We start from the raw sequence: 21,224 nt of genomic DNA, 5'->3' as shown, positions 1-21,224 counted from the left end.
CATTCTTGGACACACTCATCTCCATCAAGGACGGTCACCTCAGCACCTCGCTTTACCGCAAGCCCACAGATAATCTCACGATGCTCCACTTCTCCAGCTTTCACCCGAAACACATTAAAGAAGCCATCCCCTATGGACAAGCCCTCCGTATACACAGGATCTGCTCAGACAAGGAGGAGCGCAACAGACACCTACAGATGCTGAAAGATGCCCTCGTACGAACGGGATATGGCGCTCGACTCATTGATCGACAGTTCCACCGCGCCACAGCAAAAAACCGCACCGACCTCCTCAGAAGACAAACACGGGACACCACTGACAGAGTACCCTTCGTCGTCCAGTACTTTCCTGGGGCGGAGAAATTACGACATCTTCTTCGCAGCCTCCAACACATCATCAGCGAGGATGGACATCTTGCCAAGGTCATCCCCACACCCCCACTACTGGCCTTCAAACAACCGCGCAACCTCAAACAAACCATTGTTTGCAGCAAATTACCCAGCCTTCAGAACAGCAACCACAACACCACAAAACCCTGCCAGGGTAATCTCTGCAAGACATGCCAGATCATCGACATGGACACCACCATTACACGTGGAAACACCACCCACCAGGTACGCGGCGCATACTCGTGCGACTCGACCAATGTAGTCTACCTCATACGCTGCAGGAAAGGATGTCCCGAAGCGTGGTACATTGGCGAGACCATGCAGACACTGCGACAACGAATAAACGGGCATCGTGCGACTATCAACAGGCAGGACTGTTCCCTTCCAGTTGGGGAACACTTCAGCAGTCAAGGACATTCAGCCTCTGATCTCCGGGTCAGCATTCTACAAGGAGGCCTTCAGGAGACGCGACAACGCAAAATTGCTGAGCAAAAACTTATAGCTAAGTTCCGCACGCATGAATGCGGACTCAACCGGGATCTGGGATTCATGTCGCATTAACTTTCGGCCCCCACCAACAAGCCTGGACTTGCAGAGGCCTACCGACTGAACTGGCTTGGGACAATTCACACCTCTTTAACCTGGAGTTACCTCTCTCTCTGCATCTTTGATGATTTGATTGCCTGCAGGTGCTCGCATTCCGGGGCATCTCTGACTGTGTCTATATAAACATTTCTGGAACAAGCCTTTCCATTCACCTGAAGAAGGAGCCGTGCTCCGAAAGCTCATGTTTGAAACAAACCTGTTGGACTTTAACCTGGTGTTGTAAGACTTCTTACTGTGCTCACCCCAGTCCAACGCCGGCATCTCCACATCACAAAATACAGAGGCATGGGATTCAGGGTGATTTAGCAGTTTGGATCAGAAATTGGCTAGCTGGTAGAAGACAAAGGGTGGTGGTTGATGGGAAATGTTCAGACTGGTGTCCAGTTACTAGTGGTGTACCACAAGGATCTGTTTTGGGGCCGCTGCTGTTTGTCATTTTTATAAATGACCTGGAGGAGGGCGTAGCAGAATGGGTGAGTAAATTTGCAGATGACACTAAAGTCGGTGGAGTTGTGGACAGTACAGAAGGATGTTACAAGTTACAGAGGGACATAGATAAGCTGCAGAGCTGGGCTGACAGGTGGCAAATGGAGTTTAATGCAGAAAAGTGTGAGGTGATTCATTTTGGAAGGAATAACAGGAAGACAGAGTACTGGGCTAATGGTAAGATTCTTGGTAGTGTGGACGAGCAGAGAGATCTCGATGTCCATGTCCATAGATCCCTGAAAGTTGCCACCCAGGTTGAGAGGGTTGTTAAGAAGGCGTATGGTGTGTTAGCTTTTATTGGTAGAGGAATTGAGTTTCGGAGCCATGGGGTCATGTTGCAGCTGTACAAAACTCTGATGCAGCCGCATTTGGAGTATTGCGTGCAATTCTGGTCGCCGCATTATAGGAAGGATGTGGAAAGGGTGCAGAGGAGATTTACCAGGATGTTGCCTGGTATGGAGGGAAGATCTTATGAGGGAAGGTAGAGGGTTTTGAGGCTGTTTTCATTAGAGAGAAGGTTAAGAGGTGACTTAATTGAGGCATACAAGATGATCAGAGGATTAGATAGGGTGGACAGTGAGAGCCTTTTTCCTCGGATGGTGATGTCTAGCATGAGGGGACATAGCATTAAATTGAGGGGAGATAGATACAGGACAGACGTCAGAGGTAGTTCTTTACTCAGAGAGTAGTAAGGGCGTGGAATGCCCTGCCTGAAACAGTAGTGGACTCGCCAACACTAAACGCATTCAAATGGTCATTGGATAGACATATGGACGATAACGGAATAGTGTAGATGGGCTTTAGAGGGGTTTCACAGGTCGGCGCAACATCGAGGCCGAAGGGCCTGTACTGCGCTGTAATGTTCTATGTTCTAAACACAGAAAGGATATTATTGCTATAGAGGGAGTACAGCAAAGGTTCACCAGACTTGTTCTGGCGATGGCGGGACTGTCTTATGAAGATAGATTGAGCAACTGGGGCCTGTATTCTCTAGAATTTCGAAGAATGAGAGATAGTCTCATTGAAATCTATAAAATACATAAAGGAACATAAAAGGTAGATGCAGGTAAAATGTTTCCCTTGGTTGGGGAATCCAGAACCTGGGGGACAATTTCAAAATAAGGGGAATGCCACTTGGGACATATCATAAATAACATAAGAATTAGGAGCAGGATGAGGCCCCTCGAGCCAGCTCTGCCATTCGATACAACCATGGCTGATCTCATTTCAGCCTCATTTCCACCTTGCTGCCCATTCCCCACAACCCTTCATCCCGTCCACTGCACTCTGGGATAGAGAATTCCACAGAGTCACAACCCTTTGAGTGAAGTAATTCCTCATTTTGGTTTTAAATCTGCCATCCTTAGCCTAAAACTATGGCCTCTCCATAAGACATAGGAGCAGAATTAGGTCACTCGGTCCATCGAGTCTGCTCTGCATTCAATCATGGCTGATATTTTCTCATTCCCATTCTCCTGCCTTCTCCCCATAACACCTAATCCCCTTATTAATCAAGAAACTATCTATCTCTGTTTCAAAGACACTCAGTGAATTGGCCTCCACAGCCTTCTGTGGCAAAGAGTTCCACAGATTCACCACCCTCTAGCTGAAGAAATTCTTGGTTTTAAAGCATCATGCCTTTAGTCCGAGATGGTGTCCTCTGCTTCTAGTTTTTCCGACAAGTGGAAACATCCTCTCCACGTCTACTCTATCCAGGCCTCGCAGTTTCTTGTAAGTTTCAATAAGATCCCCTCTCATCCTTCTAAACTCCAACGAGTACAGACCCAGAGTCCTCAAATGTTCCTCATACGACAAGCTCTTCATTCCAGGGATCATTCTTGTGAACCTCCTCTGCACCCTTTCCAAGGCTAGCACATCCTTCCTTAGATACGGGGCCCAAAACTGCTCACAATACTCCAAATGGGGTCTGACCAGAGTTTTATACAGCCTCAGAAGTACATTCCTTATCATGTATTCTGGCCCTCTTGACATGAATGCTAATATTGCATTTACCTTCTTAGCTGAACCTGAAACTCGACTGAACCTGCACATTAACCTTAAGATAATCACGAACAAGGACTCCCAAGTTCCTTTGTGCTTCTGATTTTCGAAGCATTTCCCCATTTATAAAATAGTCTATGCCTAAATTCCTCCTTCCAAAGTGCATAACCTCACACTTTTCCACATTGTATTTCATTTACCACTTCATTGCTCACTCTTCTAGCTTGTCCAAGTCCTTCTGCAGCCCCCTTGCTTCCTCAATACTACCTGTCCCTCTCACTCTAGAATGTCCAACAAGGGGAAACATCTGCTTTATGTCTGTCCTGTCAATCCCTTTAACATCTTATATACCTCAATTAGATCTCATCTCATTCTTCTAAACTGCAGCGATTTCAAGCCTAAACTGCTCAACCGCTCTTCCCAAGTCCTTCACCCCTGGAATCAATCTAGTGAACCTTCTCTGAACCACCTCTACTGCATTTACGTCCTTTCTCAAGCAAGGGAACCAAAACTGTGCGCAGTAATCCAGATGTGGTCTCACCAATGCCCTCTACAGTTGCAACAACACATCCCTATTTTTATACTCTGTTCCATCAGCAATGAATGCCAAAATTCCATTTGCTTTCCTTATTACCTGCTGCACCTACATACTAACATTCTGCGATTCATGGATGAAGGCACCCAGATCCCTCTGCACCAAAGCATTTTGAACTTTCTGTCCATTCAGATAATAAGTTGCCTTTATATTCCATTGACCAAATTGGATAACCTCACACTTCTGTTAAATTCCACCTGCCAAATTTTGGCGCACTCACCTAACCTAGCCAAATCCATTTGCAAATTTCTTATTTCCTCATTGCAACTTGCTTTCCCACCTATTTTAGTGTCATCTGCAATTTGGCTGTAGTACATTTTATCCCTCCATCAAAATCATGAATGCAGACTGTAAATAGTTGGGGCCCAAGGACGGACCCTGTTGCACACCACTAGTAACATCATGCCAACCAGAAAAAGACCCATTTATTCCCACTCTGCCTTCTGTAGGTTAGCCAGTTCTCTATCCAAGCTAATATATATCCAGCCCCCAGTGATCTTACCTTGTGTATTAATCTTTTGTGTGGCATCTTATCAAATGCCTTCTGGAAGTACACAACATCTACAGGACTCCCATTATCCATTCTGCTTGTTACATTTTCGAAGAACTATAGCAAATTAGTCAAACATGTTTTACCCTTCATAAAACTAGGTTGACTTGGGACTGAGTTGAGGAGAAATTTCTTTACACAGAGGACTGGCTGTGGAAGCTCAGTCATTGAGCTGTTTAAAGCAGAGATTGATAGATTTCTGATTGAACGATACCTTGAAGGGTTATGGGGATAGTGTGTGTAAAAGAGATTGAAGTGTCTGATCAGCTGTGATCGCATTAAATAGCGGAGTAGGCTTGATGGATGAATCGCTTCCTTGGGTTCCTAAGTTCCTGAATGGTAATGTTTGGTTCTTTGGCATTGGTCTCAGCCCCTCCAATCCATCTTCCTCAGTGGTATACCTCTGCCAGTGAAGTCAGAGGATTGTGGATGGTGGGTCCCACTCCAACGTTTTGAACAAATATTCTAGGCTGACACTCCAGTGCAGTACTGAGGGAATTCTGCACTTTTGGAGGCTGTGTCTTTTGGTTGCAACACTGAACCAAGGTGTTGTCTCCACTCTCAGGTAGACATAAATGATCTCACAGTGTTAGTTTGAAGAAGAGCAGGAGAATACTCCCCAGTGTCCTGGATAATATTTATCGCTCAGCTAACATAGTGAAGCAGATGGTCATCATCATATAGTCAGAGAGTTATTACAGCATAGAAAAGGCCCTTCGAGTTTGCGCCGGTCAAAAACATCCACGTAACTATTCTAATTCCATTTGTCTGCACTTGGCCCATAGCCTTATATGCCTTGGGGTTGCAAGTGTACATCTAAATACTTTTTTTTTTAATCTCTAAAAACATAAATTTAGACTACCGAATTCTATTATGTTTCCAATTAAGGGGCAATTTAGCGTGGCCAATAGACATACCCTGCACATCATTGGGTCATGGGGGTGAGACCCACGTAGACATGGGGAGAATGCGCAAACTCCACACGGACAGTGACCCGGGGCTGGGATCGAACCTCAGCGCCATGAGGCAGCAGTGCTAACCATTGCACTACCGTACCACTCTAATACTTCTTCAATTATATAAGGGTCTCTGCCTCCACCACCCTTTCAGGCAGCAAGTTCCAAACTCCCGCCACCCTCTGGGTAAAAAGTTTCCCCTCACATCCCCTCAACCTCCTTCCCCTTATCTTAACTCTATGTCCCCTAGTCACTGATCCCTCCACCAAGGGGATAAGTTTCTTCCTGTCTACTCTATCTTTGCCCCTCATAACTTTATACATCTCAATCATGTTCCCTCTTAGTCTCCTCTGCTCAAAGGAAAATAATCCAGGTCTATCCAATCTCTCTGCATAACGAAAACTCTTCAGCCCAGGCAACAACCTGGTAAATCTCCTCTGGACCATTTCACACCCTTCGACAATGTGGATTCCAGAACTGCACACAATACTCTGGCTGTGGCCCAACCAACATTTTATGCAGTTCCAGCATAACCTCCCTGCTCTTAAACTCTATGCCTCGGCTAATACAGCAAGTAGACCATATGCCTTCTTAACCACTGTATTCACCTGCTCTGCTACCTTAAGGGACTGGTGTTCATGCACACCAAGGTCCCTCTGATCCTCAGTGCTTCCAGGATACTGCCATTCATCATGTATTTCCTTGCCTTGTTTGTCCTTCCCAAGTGCAACACCTCACACTTATCTGGATTAATTTCCATTTGCCACTGATCAGCCCATCTAACCAGCATGTCTATATCCTCTTGTCATCAAAGACTATCCACCTCACTGTTTACCACCCCACCAATTTTCGCACCATCCACAAACTTACTGTTCAGTCCTCCTACATTCATATCTTAATCATTTTCAAAAGAGCCCAACAATGAACCTTCCAGTCAAAAAAACACCCCTCGACCATGAAATGAAATGAAATGAAAATTGCTTATTGTCACGAGTAGGCTTCAATGAAGTTACTGTGAAAAGCCCCTAGTCGCCACATTCCGTTGCCTGTCCGGGGAGGCTGGTACGGGAATCGAACCGTGCTGCTGGCCTGCTTTAAAAGCCAGCGATTTAGCCCAGTGAGCTAAACCAGTCCCTAATTGAGCACTTTGCCGATCTGTTTATGGTGGCAAATTTGCGAAGTTGGAGGACCTGGAGGAAGGGTACAAGTTGCCCAGGGGGAATGGTTTTAGGTATCTGCAGGTTCGGGGATTTGTAAGGAAAGAGATGCCGTTTCTTCGACGTGGACCATCACCCTCTGTTTCCTTTCACAGCCAATTCTGGATCCAATTTGCCAAACTTCCTTGGATTCCATGGGCTCTTACTATCGCTATCAGTCTCCCATGCTGACCTTATCAAATCCTTGCTGAAGTCCAAGTAGACTACATAAAATGCATTTTCCTCATCTGCGCAACTCGTCACATCTTCGTAAACTTCAATCAAGTTGGTCAGATATGAGCTTTGACAAAGGGTCATCTGGACTGGAAACGTTAGCTCTTTTCTCTCCCTCCAGATGCTGCCAGACTTGCTGAGATTTTCCAGCATTTTCTCTTTGGTCAGATATGACCTCCCCTTAACAAAACCATGCTGACTGTTCTTGATTAATCCCTTCTCTCCAAATGCAGATTAATTCTGTCTCTCAGAATTGCTTCCAATAGTTCCCCCACCACTGAGTTCGACTGACCTGGTTCATCCCTTCCTCTCTTGAAGAATGTTACCACATAGGCTATCCTCCAGTCTTCCTGCTCCTCTCCTATGGCCAGAGAGGTATTGAAAATTGCCAGTGCCCCTGCTATTTCCTCCCTTGCCTCACTGAACGGCCTGGGATATGTTTCATTTGTCTCGGGAGATTTGTCTACTTTTAAGCCTGCCAGCCACTCAGAACTTCCTCTCTGTCTATATTAATCTCTTTAATTCTGGTACAGTCCTTCTCCGTCCCTCTCCTACATCAGACTCCTATTTATTGACTACAGCTCCTCCTTCAACACCATAATTCCAGCCAAGCTCATATCAAAGCTCCAAAACCTGGGACTTGGCTCCCCACTCTGCAACAGAATCCTCCACTTTCTGACCAACAGACCACAATCAGTAAGAATGAACAACAATATCTCCTCCACAATAGTCCTCAATACCGGGGCCCTGCAAGGCTGCGTACTTAGCCCCCCACTCTACCCCCTGTACACACCCGACTGCATGGCGAAATTTGGTTCCAACTCCATCTACACGTTTGCTGACGATACAACCATAGAGGGCCGGATCTCGAATAACAACAAATCAGAATACAGGAGGGAGATAGAGAACCTAGTGGAGCGATGCAGCGACAACAATCTCTCCCTCAATGCCAGCAAAACTAAAGAGCTGGTCATTGACTTCAGGAAGCAAGTACGTACACACTCCGTCAGCATCAACGGTGCCGAGGCGGAGATGGTAAGCAGTTTCAAATTCCTAGGGTCGACGCTACCACCAACGGAGTTATCATCACTATCTGAAAAATGCTCTCCCACTGTTACTTCAACTACTTGCCCAGCGTTGTTTCCGATAATTAAGTCCAGGACCACTCCCTCTCTTGTAGGTCTATCTACGTACTGGCTTAAAAAGTTCTCCGGGTTGCACTTTAAGAATTCCGCATCCTTCTAAACATTTCACAATATGACTATCTTAGTTAATATTGAGAAAGTTGAAATCCCCACTATAACTACCCTATTACTGTTACCCTATCATATTGCTGTCAGTAGGACTTCTCAGGGTACAAATTGGCTGCTATGTTTCTAACATTAGAACAGTACTTCATTGGCTGTAAAGGACTTTGGAACACCCGGAAGTTGTGAAAGATGCTATATTAATGTAATTCTTTCTTCATAAGCATTTCTCTTTAGAAACACTGGAGCTGCCATCTAAATCCATTTACACCAGGAGCTGACTGATTGCACAAACAAATTTGGGGCAGGAAGAGGCCACTCGCCCCCTCAAGTCTGCTTCCCCCATTAAATAAGATTGCGGCTGATCGGATTATAACTTCAACTCCACATTCCTGCTTATGCCCGATAACCTTTCACCCCTTGTTAATCAAGAATCTTTCTCACTCTGCCTTTCAAAGACTTTGCTTCCACTGCCTTTTGAGGAAGAGTGTTCCTGACTCCTGATCGTCAGAGAGAAAAAATGATTCCGGTCTATTTTAAAGAAATGACCCCTTCTTTTTAAACAGCGGCTGCCTAGTTGTAGATTCTCCCACAAAAGGAAACATCCTCGCCACATCCACTCAGTCAGGATCTTAAAGATTTCGATCATGTCCCCTCTTACTCTTGTAAACTCCAGTGTATATAAGCCTAACCTGCCTAGCCTTTCTGCATAAGACATCCCTCTCATTCCTGGTGTTAGTCAAGTAAACATTCTCTGATCTTCTTTGAGTGCATTTACATCTTTCCTTAAATAAGACCAATACTGTACACAATACTCCAGATGTGGTCTCACCAATGCCCTGTACAACCTAAGCATAACCTCCTTACTTGTATATTCAACTCCTCTCACAATAAATGATAAGATTCCATTAGCCTTGCTAATTACGACTTCCGGTGGCGCAATGTGAAGTGAAGACTTACATGAGGTGGCTCCCGCTGGAAATCTGACTTTCGTACCCTTTTCCCCGGCACCTCGGGTCTTTAATTTCTCAAAATGATTCTGAAATTTGGCTGTGCAGAATTCTCTCTTCTCTCAGATACTCAAACGAGGCCAAGCCAAAAAAGAACCGGTCCGATTCCCGTCGACTGACTCTGAAACTTCTCCGGGATCAACTGGGGGTAAGATGGGAGTGGCAGCTTCTTCTCCGATCACTCCACTAACGCCGAAGTTCTCATCAAGGTTGCGCCAATCAAGCTCGATAAATACCGACAAAGCTTGTCGGCGGATTTTATCAGATCAAATGAGTAGAACTTGGCCAACATTTGTTTACTTCTTGAAACACCAGCAAAACCGTTGAAGATCATGGTGCCACAATTAAGGCCACGGAGACGGCACTGTCAGACCATAGTGATAGAATCACCTCCCTGGAGTCCAAACTTGCTTCCATGGTCAAAGTTAACAGAACATTAACAGCTAAACTGAATGAGCTGGAGAACAGATTCTTAAGACTAAATCTTAACATTGTGGGATTACCGGAGGGGATCAAGGGCTGTATCCCTACTCAGCATTTCTCAGACCTGTTCCACAAGATGGTGGGTGAGGATGTACTTCCATCCCCTCCCAGAATTAGACTGGGCCCATCGCTCGCTTTGCTCTGGAGATTCTCTTTGTGCGGTGATAACAAGATTTCAGTTTCAAAGAGAAGGAGTTGGTTCCTCGAAGTGGGAGGGCCAATCTATTTGGCGACACTGGGACATCAATGTTGACCCAGCTCAGGAAAGAGTCGCTTTTAATAGAGTGATGTCTAACCTGCTAACCTGGAGTCAAGTTCGGGATGGTTTATCTAGCTTGCCTTAGAATAACGTTCCGAGAGCAGCACGGTGGCTCAGTGGATAGCACAGCAGTCTCGCGGCGCCGAGGTCCCAGGTTCGATCCCGGCTCTGGGTCACTGTCCGTGTGGAGTTTGCACATTCTCCCCGTGTTTGCGTGGGTTTCGCCCCCACAACCCAAAAATGTGCAGGTTAGGTGGATTGGCCACACTAAATTGCCCCCTTAATTGGAAAAAATTAATTGGGTACTCCAAAAAGAAAAAAAAAGAATAACGTTCCGAGAAAAAGATCACTTTTGTGACTCACCGGGAGACGCTGACTCCATTTTATTTTAGGGGACGATCTGAATTTTATTTCGGATTCTAAATTGGATCATTCTAAAGTCAAATCTTTGGTACCCCCATCGGCGATTGCCAAGCTTTGTCTTCTTTTATGGCTCAGATAGCGGGGGTAGATCCCTGGTGTTTTTTACACCTGAATGACAGGGATTTCTCCTTTTTTCTCATGTCCACTATGCGCATTCCCGCATTGATTTTTTTCATTTTAGAAAGGGCCCTCCTCCCTTTAGTAGTGGCGGCTGAGTACTCAGCAATTCAATTTCTGGCCACGCCCGTACTTTGTTGATCTGTTGCTGGAGTCCAGCCCCATTAACGCCCACCCTGGAGATTGGATACTACTTTGCTAGCCGCTAAAAAAATTTGTGAATGCCTATCCACCTCTATTGACGACTACATCAAATTAAATAGGTCCACCTCAATCTCTCCTTCCACATTGTAGGAAGCTCTTAATGTTGTTTCGAAGGGGGGAAATTATTTCTTATAGTGCACATGTGCCAAAGGTGAAGTTGGATCAGCAGAGGCCGGTGGACTCCATGTTCGAGGTAGATTACGAGTACCCGCGCAATCCTATTACAGAGCTATACGCAAGCATACAAAAGTTGCAAATCCAGTTTGAGCTACTGGCCACCAACAAGGCTGTGTGTCAGATACAGCACTCCAGGGGTACTTCTTATGAATATGGGGAGAAGGCCAGTCATCTTCTGACTCACCAACGTAAATGCCAAGAGGCCTCCCATGAGATCCCCAGATACTTAACCCGGGTGGCAACCAGATCAATGCGGCTTTTAAATCATTTTAAATTTACAACATTTTAAATTACTGTGACCCCTATAAACCTGAGCCTCCCGTGGACATGTAGAGTATGTCTGATTTTGTGGACAGTCTACCCATCCCAACTGTCGAAGCAGACAAGAATTGTGAGTTGGACTCCTCGTTACACCTCAACGAGATTTTAAAATGCATTGGGCTGATGCAGGCTGGTAAAGCCTGTGGCCCTGATTGCTTTCCAATTGAACTTCGTAAGAAGTTCTCAGAACAGCTTGCACACTTGCTATTAGATTTGTTCAATGACTCCCTACCCGCGATTCATTGCACCCGTCCCTTACTCAAGCCTCCATTTCCTTACTCCTTAAGAGGGACAAGGACGCAACCGAATATGGTTCAAACCGACCAGTCTCGCCTTTAAACGCGGATGTTAAGCTGCTCGAAAAGGTTCTGGCTTTCCAGTTTGAGCTTTGCCGTCCCAGTAAAATTGCAGATGATCAAACAAGGTTTGCGGAGGGCCGTCAATTATCAGCCAATATACGTTGCCTTTTAAATGTTATTATTTCCCCCTCCCTTGCACCCGAGCCAGAGGTGATAGTATTGCTCAGCACTGAGAAAGCATTTGACAGGATGGAATGGGAATATTTATTTGAGATTCGCAGGAGATTTGGATTCGGCCATCAATTTGCCTCTTGGTTCCACTTGTTGTTCAATGCCTCTAGGCCAACATTCACATGAACACTTTATATTCAGAAGAGCGCCGAGATCCCAGGTTCAATCCCAGCCCTGGGTCACTGTCTGTGTGGAGTTTGCATATTCTCCTCGTGTTTGCATGGGTTTCACCACCACAACCCAAAGGGTTATGGTGTTCGGGCCGGAAAGTGGAGCTGAGTCCACAAAAGATCAGCCATGATCTCATTGAATGGCGGAGCAGGCTCGAGGGGCCAGATGGCCTACTCCTGCTCCGAGTTCTTATGTTCTTATTATGTGCAAGGTAGGTGGATGGGCCGTGCTAAATTGCCCCTTAATTGGAAAAATGAATTGGGTACTAATCACCTTTCATTACCCTCTGGGCTGGACTCAACATTTAACTCATGGAAAGTGAAAGGAATTGATCATTCTGGTGATCTGTTCCTGGAGGGGAGGTTTGCCAGTTTTAGCGAGTTAGTGCAGAGTTCTTCAAAGTCGGAGGCGCGACCCGCGTGTGGGTCGCGGGTGGGTGCCGGGAGGGTCACGGAGCCGTCCTTCGCGACGCTCCCGATCGACTAAATCCCTGCGCAGCAGCCGGCTTTTAATAACGCCGGCTACAAGCGGCCTTTAAAATGGCCACGAATATGTAAAAAAAATACGGCTGCATTGTGCATGTGCGCCGATGATCGGGCGCGCATGCGCAGTGCAGACGCTATTTTTTTTAATGGTCGCAGCTTTTTGTTTGGGGTTTTTTTATTCATTTTACTCATTTATTTTACTCATTTAATTTTTATTTTTTTTCATTTTTTTTTACAAGTTCGGGGAGGTTTTATTCATTTAATTTTTATTTTTTTTCATTTATTTTATTCATTTTATTATTTTTTTTTACAAGTTCGGGGGTGGGGGGGTTTATTTAATAAAATTTTACGGAAGAAATGCAGAACTTTGGACAGATGGAGACGCCATACTTTCCGACACCGGAAGGCTTCACCTTCATCCAACAGGTTCCATATTCCATAGGGTGACTATGTACGAGGGCCAAAGGGACCCAAAACCATTTCCTCCATTTTTATCAGCAGCAACAAGTTGAGAGAAAATGGTGGGTTGCTCAGGTCGGCCGGCATGTGTCGTGAAGGTCAGCCGGCGTGGGTTGCGAAGGTCGGCCGGGTTGGGTTCCGAAGGTCGGCCAGTTTGGGTCCCGAAGGTTGGCCGGTTGGTAAAAATGGGTCCCCGGAAAAAAAGTTTGAAGAACACTGAGTTAGCGGACAAATTTCAGCTACCCAACTCGTCTTTCTTGTTATTTTCAAGTTCACAATTTCTCTCGTACTGCTTTCCCTTCCTTTCCTCTGGCTCCACCTTTCTCCTTGCTGAAGAGCATTCTATTCATGGTTCAGCCTGGTAGGGGGTCTATCTCGACCTGAATGGCCACATTCTCTTTGACGATGTGAGGGCAAAATGGGAGAGTGAACTGTGCCCTATACTCAGTAGAGAGGCTTGGAGAGAGCCCCCTTACAGGGTCAACAATACATCCCTATGTCCTCTGCTGAGCCTAATTCAGTTCAAGGTGCTATATTGGACGCACCCGACCAGGGCAACAGGAGTGGATTTTATCCAAATGTTGAGAACAGATGTAATTGCTGTTCGCTTGCCCCCGCTGATCATACACATGTTTTGGTTTTCCCCAGGCTTGCCAACTTCTGGGCTTCTTCTTTTCTCACCATGTCAGAGATATTCCGTTTGCAATTACTCCCATGTCGGCTGGTAGCCATGTTTAGGGTTTCATCTTCTCCGGCAGTTCACTCTGGGGTAGAATGGACATTATCGCCAACGCCTCACTGATAGCCTCAGTCGAGCCAGATACTGCTCGGTTGGAGGTCTCCCGTTCCACCCAGTCCCTCTGGCTGGTTCAATGATTTAATGACCTTCTTGTGCTTAGAAAAAATTAAATTCACCATCAGGGGTTCAATGGAGAGATTCTACCTGGGATGGCAACCGTTCATCTCCTTTTACAAAGATCTAGACACCATCAGCTTTTTGGGTTTTAGGCACAGTGTTTAAGTTAATTACTTTTTCTTTGTTTGTTTGCTTTGCTAAATACTCGCTATACCTGCATTCCAGCCTTTTGTAATTCACACACTAGGACACCCAGATCCCTCTGCACCAGAGAGCTCTACAATCTCTTACCATTTAGATATTGTACTTCTCTTTGATTCTTCCTGTCAAATGGACACATGTTGGATTCACAGCATTCTAATTCTACTGCTCTCCATTTCTTATTCCAAACTTGTGTGAATTGTAATGTGTGCTTACTGGAGGACAACCTGCCTGCAAAACCTCACCAAGGGGCTGGTTTAGCTCACTAGGGGCGGGTTTAGCTCACTCAGCTAAATCGCTGGCTTTTAAAGCAGACCAAGCAGGCCAGCAGCACGGTTCGATTCCCGTACCAGCCTCCCCGGACAGGCGCCGGAATGTGGCGACTAGGGGCTTTTCACAGTAACTTCATTGAAGCCTACTCGTGACAATAAAGCGATTTTCATTTTCATTTCAATTCCTTTGATCTTCCATTTTGATGAAAAGGAAAAGTACTTGCAACTGCAAAAGTAGCTGCAAAAGTCACAAAGAGATCTGTAAACGAATGGCAATCGGTGCTGGCTCAGAGAAGTCGGTGTTCTCTCTCATGAGGAAAAGACTGTGGTTGAGAGGGAATTACAATGCAATGTGGCTGACTCTTAACTGCCCCTCTGAAATGGCCTAACAAGTCATCCAGGTCAAGGGCAATTATGGATGGACAATAAGAAATGTCGGCCTTGTCAGTGACGCCCACATCCCATTAATGATTTTTAAAAAATTACCTGGGGCTGTGGCAACGTCACAAACAATATTAACTTCACTCAGCGGAATTCTCCAGTGGGCTTGTTGCTCTGTGAAACTGAGCCCCCTCGACTCATGCCGTTCTAGAGGATATCCCTGAACCTTCAGGTACATAGGACCCTATTAACAGAAGAAAAATGGTTTAATCCCATTCATGGCTAAATATACTTATAATTTAATTTAGCATCCATTAATAAAACATCAAATGGATGTCACTCGCCTTCATGAGTACACTGAAAATACCAGCTGCATTTGGTCGACCGACACGTTATTTCTATATCTGACAGGTTCCAAAATGCAATTGGCTAAGAGACAGAAAACAGATGGCTGGAATCTCACACCTTGCCTGCTGCAAGAACGCCACGGGTGAGCCATGTACAATGGAGAACTCCACTGACCTCGGGAGGGATTCTTCGGTTGCCAGTCAATTGAGTAATAATAAATAATTGTTCATTCATATGAATGAACGTATACAGTGGCATTATCCCACCCTCCCCACCCATTGGATAGACTTGGATTGTTTTCCTTGGAGAGGAGACTGAGGGGGGACATGATTGAGATGTATAAAATTATGAGGGGTATAGATAGAGAGGAAGTAATCTTTCCCCTTGGTGGAGGGATCAATGACCAGGGGGGCATAGATTTAAGTGAAGGGGCAGGAGGTTTAGAGGGGCTGTAAGTTAAATCGTTTTCACCCAGAGGGTGGTGGGAATTTAGAACTCACTTCCTGAAAGGGCGGCGAAGGCAGAGACCCTCATAGCATTTAAGAAGTATTTAGATGTGCACTTGCATTCCCAAGGCATACAAGGCTATGGGCCAAGTGCTGGAAAATGGGATTACGTTGGTTAGGTGGTTGTGTTTGACCGTCACTGATGTGATGGGCCTTTTCTGTGCTGTTTGATTCTATGACTCTATGACTATATACGCAGTTAAATTGCCAAACAAAACCACCACCTTAAGATTATGTCGTTGCCAAAGTGACTCAGAATGAATTTCATGAACTCTTTGCATTGGATGCCGAAGACAATGGGTGCAATTCTCGCAAAATATTTCCAAGTTAATTTGTGGCCAGGGCCGGCTTAAGGTACCGGCAACTCGGGCAGTCGCCCTGGGCGCCATGTGCTCGGGGGCGCCAATCCCATCACGAGACAAAATCCCATCACGAGACAAAAAAAAAAACTAACTTGTTTGAAGGAGAGAAAAGGAACCAGACGAAGGAATGAGAGAGAGAGAGAGTGAGAGAGAGAGAGACTAAACAAACTGTGAGTTAAACCCTCACAATCTTAGTTTGGGCTACAATAAGCTGAAGAGCCACAAGTGGGCTGAAAGCAAACTTTAGGAGAATAATGCCCCAGACTCTGAGACTGGCTCGGAATTTTTCCTCCTCGGAGCGCTGCAGTTTCTGAGCTGCTATGCCTATTTAGCCCTCTTGGTGGAAATTGGAATGCGCACCTTCGGTCAGCGAGAGTCAGGTATTGTAGATTAACTGGGTCTAATTAGCTTCCCGAAATGTCATTATACTTCTGGTGCTCTCTCGAAGTGTTGTTTAAAAAAACACACACACGAGGCAGACTTTGCCGCCGTAAATAGCATTTGGAGGGAGTTTCTGGGTACTCCTTGCCGAGTTAACCTTATCTGTTAAGTTTATTTGCAAGGCTGAATTTTGAAACCTAAGCGTCGATGCTTATTGCGTGATTCAGAGTTCGCCCAGACACACGAGGTTTTCAAAATTCATCAGTTACAATACATTTAAGCAACTGACTGACCCTGACTATATTTTATATTATCTGAATCTGATTTACATAGACTTACATCGAATTTACAGTGCAGAAGGAGGCCATTCGGCCCATCGAGTCTGCACCGGCTCTAGAGTCAGCAAAAGAATTAGCTACAGAATTAGATGTAAAGCCCATTTTGAGAAGTAAAAGAATAAGCAGAAAAAGGAAGCTGTTTGAATATGAGTGCATTGACGAGGTTCCAAATGCAGATGACCCAGAAAAAAGATTTCATAATCATGTGTTCAATGTAATACGTCTATATACACTATATACACATGTAATGTGTCTATATAAACATTTCTGGAACAAGCCTTTCCATTCACCTGAAGAAGGAGCCGTGCTCCGAAAGCTCGTGTTTGAAACAAACCTGTTGGACTTTAACCTGGTGTTGTAAGACTTCTTACAATGTAATACTCGACAGAGCTATTAATTCTTTATCAGAGAGATTTGAACAGTTACAAAGTTTCAATAACACATGGGGATTTTTAAATAACCTAAAAGATCTGCCAGATAAAAGTAAACTCAAAGTAGCATGTCAAGGTTTGGAGGATAAGTTAAAGTACCAAGAAAATAGTGATATTAATGGATGTGATCTCTTGACTGAACTGGATATTGCAAAAGAATTATTTCCTGAAGATGTAAAGCTTCCAATAGAAGCCGTTAGGTTCATAAACATTAATAAGTTACAGGCTGTCATGCCAAATCTGTGGGTTGCATTAAGAATAATGCTTACAATACCTATTTCTGTGGCCACCGGAGAGAGAAACTTTAGTAAACTGAAGCTTACAAAGACATACTTACGGTCGTCCATGACTCAAGACAGATTAAATTCTTTGGCAATTTTGTCAATAGAAAATGATCTTGTAAAGAAGATAGATATAGAAAGTGCCATGAAAAGATTTGCAGATCTAAAGGCTAGGAAAAAAATGTTTTAGGTAGGATAATAAATGTTTTCCAGCGTCACTGTCTGTGCGGAGTCTGCACGTCCTCCCCGTGTGTGCGTGGGTTTCCTCCCGGTTCTCCGGTTTCCTCCCACAGTCCAAAGATGTGCGGGTTAGGTGGATTGGCCATGCTAAATTGCCCGTAGTGTCGCAAAAAGTAAGGTTGGGGGGGGGGGGGTTGTTGGGTTACGGGTATGGGGTGGATACGTGGGTTTGAGTGGGGTGATCATTGCTCGGCACAACATCGAGGGCCGATGGGCCTGTTCTGTGCTGTACTGTTCGATGTTCTATGTTCTATCTGTTCATTTGTTCATACTTTTTATTCGGAGCAAATTCGTTACAGCTACAGTTTTTATCATCGTGAACTTACGGAATATAGTATGCTTCTCAGTTTGTTCAGATTCTGTGCAGATTTGAATGCCTCGATTTTGTAATATTGTAATAAACTCTTTATTCTACATTTTCAGTTTTTCTCCTTGTGAAAATTTAAAAAAATTATACTTGTAAGGGCGCCGAAGTTCAGCTTGCCCGGGGCGCCAGCAACCCGAGGGCCGGCACTGTTTGTGGCAGTTCTTTCAGGGAGTTTCCTACAGCGAGTTCCCCACCGCTATTCAATGACACTTCAGTCACGTTTTGGGTCCTGGACAGTTTCTCACCAGTTTAGTCCACACTTAGAATTTTTTTTAGCACTAAGGAACTGAACTCAGAGATCAGGCTGCCATTTTGAAAGGGCTTGTGGGTCTCCCCCACCGCCATTTTAAAAGGGCTTATTGGTTCCCCCCCCCCCATGGCAACGTCTCCCCCCACACACATGGACACTACCCCACACACTCCAAGTGAGGACACTCCATTATGGGATCCCTGGGTGTCCCCCGCTTCAGGCCCTGCCAAGCCCCCTTACAACACCTCTCCCTTCTAGGGCCTCCACCCGTCACCAACCCCCCCCCCCCCCCCCCCACCCCAAACCTCCCGGCGGTCCCATCTTACCTACCCTGCACTCCCCTACTCTTAAAAAACCCCACCTTTGTTTCATGGATGCAGCCCTCCTAGCCCCCTGACCCTTGGCAATGCCACGCTGGAACTCATGCAGTGCCAAGGTGTCATCTGGCAGTGCCAAGGTGCCCACGTTCCAGGGGGAGGGCCGGGGCAACCCTGCACTTACCCTGACCACCCAGGAGTCTCCGATGGCCTGGAAAATCTTTCCCGGCTGCCGTTCCGCCAAGATCCACGTTTGTGTGGACCAGCACTGATCGGCCCCCGGCTGTATCACTGATCAGCCTCCTCGGGGAGGCCTGAGAATCGAGGGAGGCTGGTGAATCCCAGGCAGGTAGGTCATAAGTAGGTTTACGACCTACTTCCACAAGCGTCATTCAGTCCCACCAATTTCGGGCGGAGTTCACGGGACTCCGGTGAATCTCGCGAGGTGAGGAGCCTGTTGTGATGCTCGCTGCAGGCCTCTCCCGGGATTCTCCGGCCGCACTGTGCTCTCACTTGAGCCGGAGAATCGCGTCCACAAAATTTGACAGTTTCTAAAACATTTTGATTCTGTTTATTGGAATGGGTGAGTTGTCTTCTGAGGAAAGGTTGCACAGGCTATGCTTGTATCCGCTGGAGTTAAGAAGAATTAGAGGCAACTTGTTTGAAACACAGAAGACTCAGCACTCTTCCTCAAAGGGGAAAGCAGCCTATGGTCATCTGGGACTATGGCGGCTTTACTTACTTTACCCAGCCTAATCCCATCGTCCTGCTCTCGGTCCATAATCCTGCGGGTCACGCGTCTTCAAGTAGACACCCAAGTACTTTTTAAATGCGGTGAGAATTTCTGCCTTAACCACCCATTCAGTCAGTGAGGTCTAGATCCCTACTACCCTATGGGAAAAACAATGATTCCCTATCTCATAGAACATAGAACATAGAACGATACAGCGCAGTACAGGCCCTTCGGCCCTCGATGTTGCACCGACATGGAAAAAAACTAAAGGCCATCTAACCTACACTATGCCCTTATCATCCATATGCTTATCCAATAAATTTTTTAATGCCCTCAATGTTGGCGAGTTCACTACTGTTGCAGGTAGGGCATTAAAAAGTTTATTGGATAAGCATATGGATGATAAGGGCATAGTGTAGGTTAGATGGCCTTTAGTTTTTTTCCATGTCGGTGCAACATCTCCCCTTTATTCTTTAAACCAATTACTTTGTACTGGGAATATAATCTTGCAAATAGATACCTAATTGTACACATTTGACAGGAGAAACAAAGGGGATCAAACCTTTATGTTTGTCTGCTGGGACTTTGTAGGGCAAAGAAGCTTCCGGCTCTCTGGTTGGTTGAAAGTCCAGTAGCTGGTTAATTTACATTCTGGCAAAGGTAACCTGTCAAATATTTACAAGTTAGAGCATTGTAACTTCACAACGTACAGATACATCCCTTCAGAGGTTCAACAAAGTGGAGTATTCACTGCTGAAAGCACAACAGAGCTATTGTTGGATTGGCACCAGAAACAATAGAGACAAATATGACTGAGGTGGGGCGAGGATAGATAGAATGGTGGCAGCAAGGGTAGGAGGAAGGATAGTAAGGAGAGGAGAAAGTAAGGGAGGAGAGAAGTACGGGGGAGGGGGTAAGCGAGGGAGGAGCATAGGTTGCTTTCTCCTTTAAGGGGGAGAGCTGACTGGTACTGATTTAACCTCAGGATCATCACACCTCAGGCGAGGGGTAAAGTTGAGAAGGTGGGCCTTCAAAAGCTGTAGGGTGGAAATGACTGCAGGAAACATGAACACTCACAGCAAAATTAATCTCCCTGCTACTTAAACAGCCAGATTAAAATCTCTATCAGATAGAGGAGAGAGGAGCAGGTTAAGCATTTTTATCAGAAAATCAGACAGCAATTTCTAACCTATGAAGAAAAAGGAAAATCTGCAATATTCTAGAGAATTCTAGGCATTTGATGTTTTGCTATCACGGACAGTCCCAGGCCGTCAGTGCTTCACATCACAGTGTGACAGGCTTTGGGGCTGCAGATGCAGACATACAGGACCAGAGAAACAACCTTTCCACTTTTCGATAAATGTAGTTTTGGTACTTTTCCTTTCCATGATTAATTTTTGATACAATCTGATCGAGCTTTTAAAAGAAACATAAATAGGGAACTAGACAGTATATTGTTTTAGACACTTGCATTTTCCCCCTGTGAAAAGGGTTCAAAATCAGACTAAGACTGATGGATGGATGGTTCCTCTCTGGATCCTACTGTGTTCATTAAATGACCATCAACTGATAATTTCATTGGACTAATTTCTTCACCAGGATTTTCCAGCCTTGCCATGATGTCCCGCCGGCAGGTGCAGCAGGTCTTTTAATCCGCCCTTTACTTTGGCAGGACTGTAATATCCTGCCTCGCCATGTTTTATTTTTCTTGCTTTTCTTAATAATGGAGTCAGCTCAGCAATTTTTCAATTTGAGGACAATTTCTGAATGATGAACATTTTGGAAGAACAACACTCTTTTTGTATCTGCAATTTTCTCACCTCCTTCTTTTAAAACTCTGGGCTGAAAATTGCAAGGATCTGTGCTTGTGCCACAGTTATACACAACCTATATTCGGGACTTAGCTGAGGGGGTGTGAATGTTTGCTAATGGTACAGAGCTAGGTCGGCAAGCAAGCTGTGAGGAGTGTGCAAATAGACTGCAAAAGGATAGAGAAAGGTCGGGTAAGTGGGTAGGAAGGAGACAGAAATGGAGTATCATGTGGCAAGTGTCAAATCATTC

General features: G+C 45.3%; 1 protein-coding gene across 1 annotated transcript in view; it reads right to left on the bottom strand.

Annotated features, from left to right (window-relative positions):
• Window positions 1-21,224, bottom strand: part of vwa8 (von Willebrand factor A domain containing 8) — a 489,820-nt gene that overhangs the window by 166,070 nt on the left and 302,526 nt on the right. Inside the window, exons 27-28 of the mRNA XM_038802772.1 lie at window positions 19,726-19,828; window positions 14,715-14,853 (exon numbers count right to left, since the gene is read on the bottom strand). Coding sequence (XP_038658700.1) covers window positions 14,715-14,853; window positions 19,726-19,828 — 242 coding nt within the window. The remainder of the gene's footprint in view (window positions 1-14,714; window positions 14,854-19,725; window positions 19,829-21,224) is intronic.

The sequence above is a fragment of the Scyliorhinus canicula genome, chromosome 7 (assembly GCF_902713615.1).
Source record: "Scyliorhinus canicula chromosome 7, sScyCan1.1, whole genome shotgun sequence".
Lineage (NCBI taxonomy): Eukaryota > Metazoa > Chordata > Chondrichthyes > Carcharhiniformes > Scyliorhinidae > Scyliorhinus > Scyliorhinus canicula.
The sequence above is the reverse complement of the archived record's forward strand: the minus strand, read 5'-3'. Positions and strand labels throughout refer to the sequence as shown.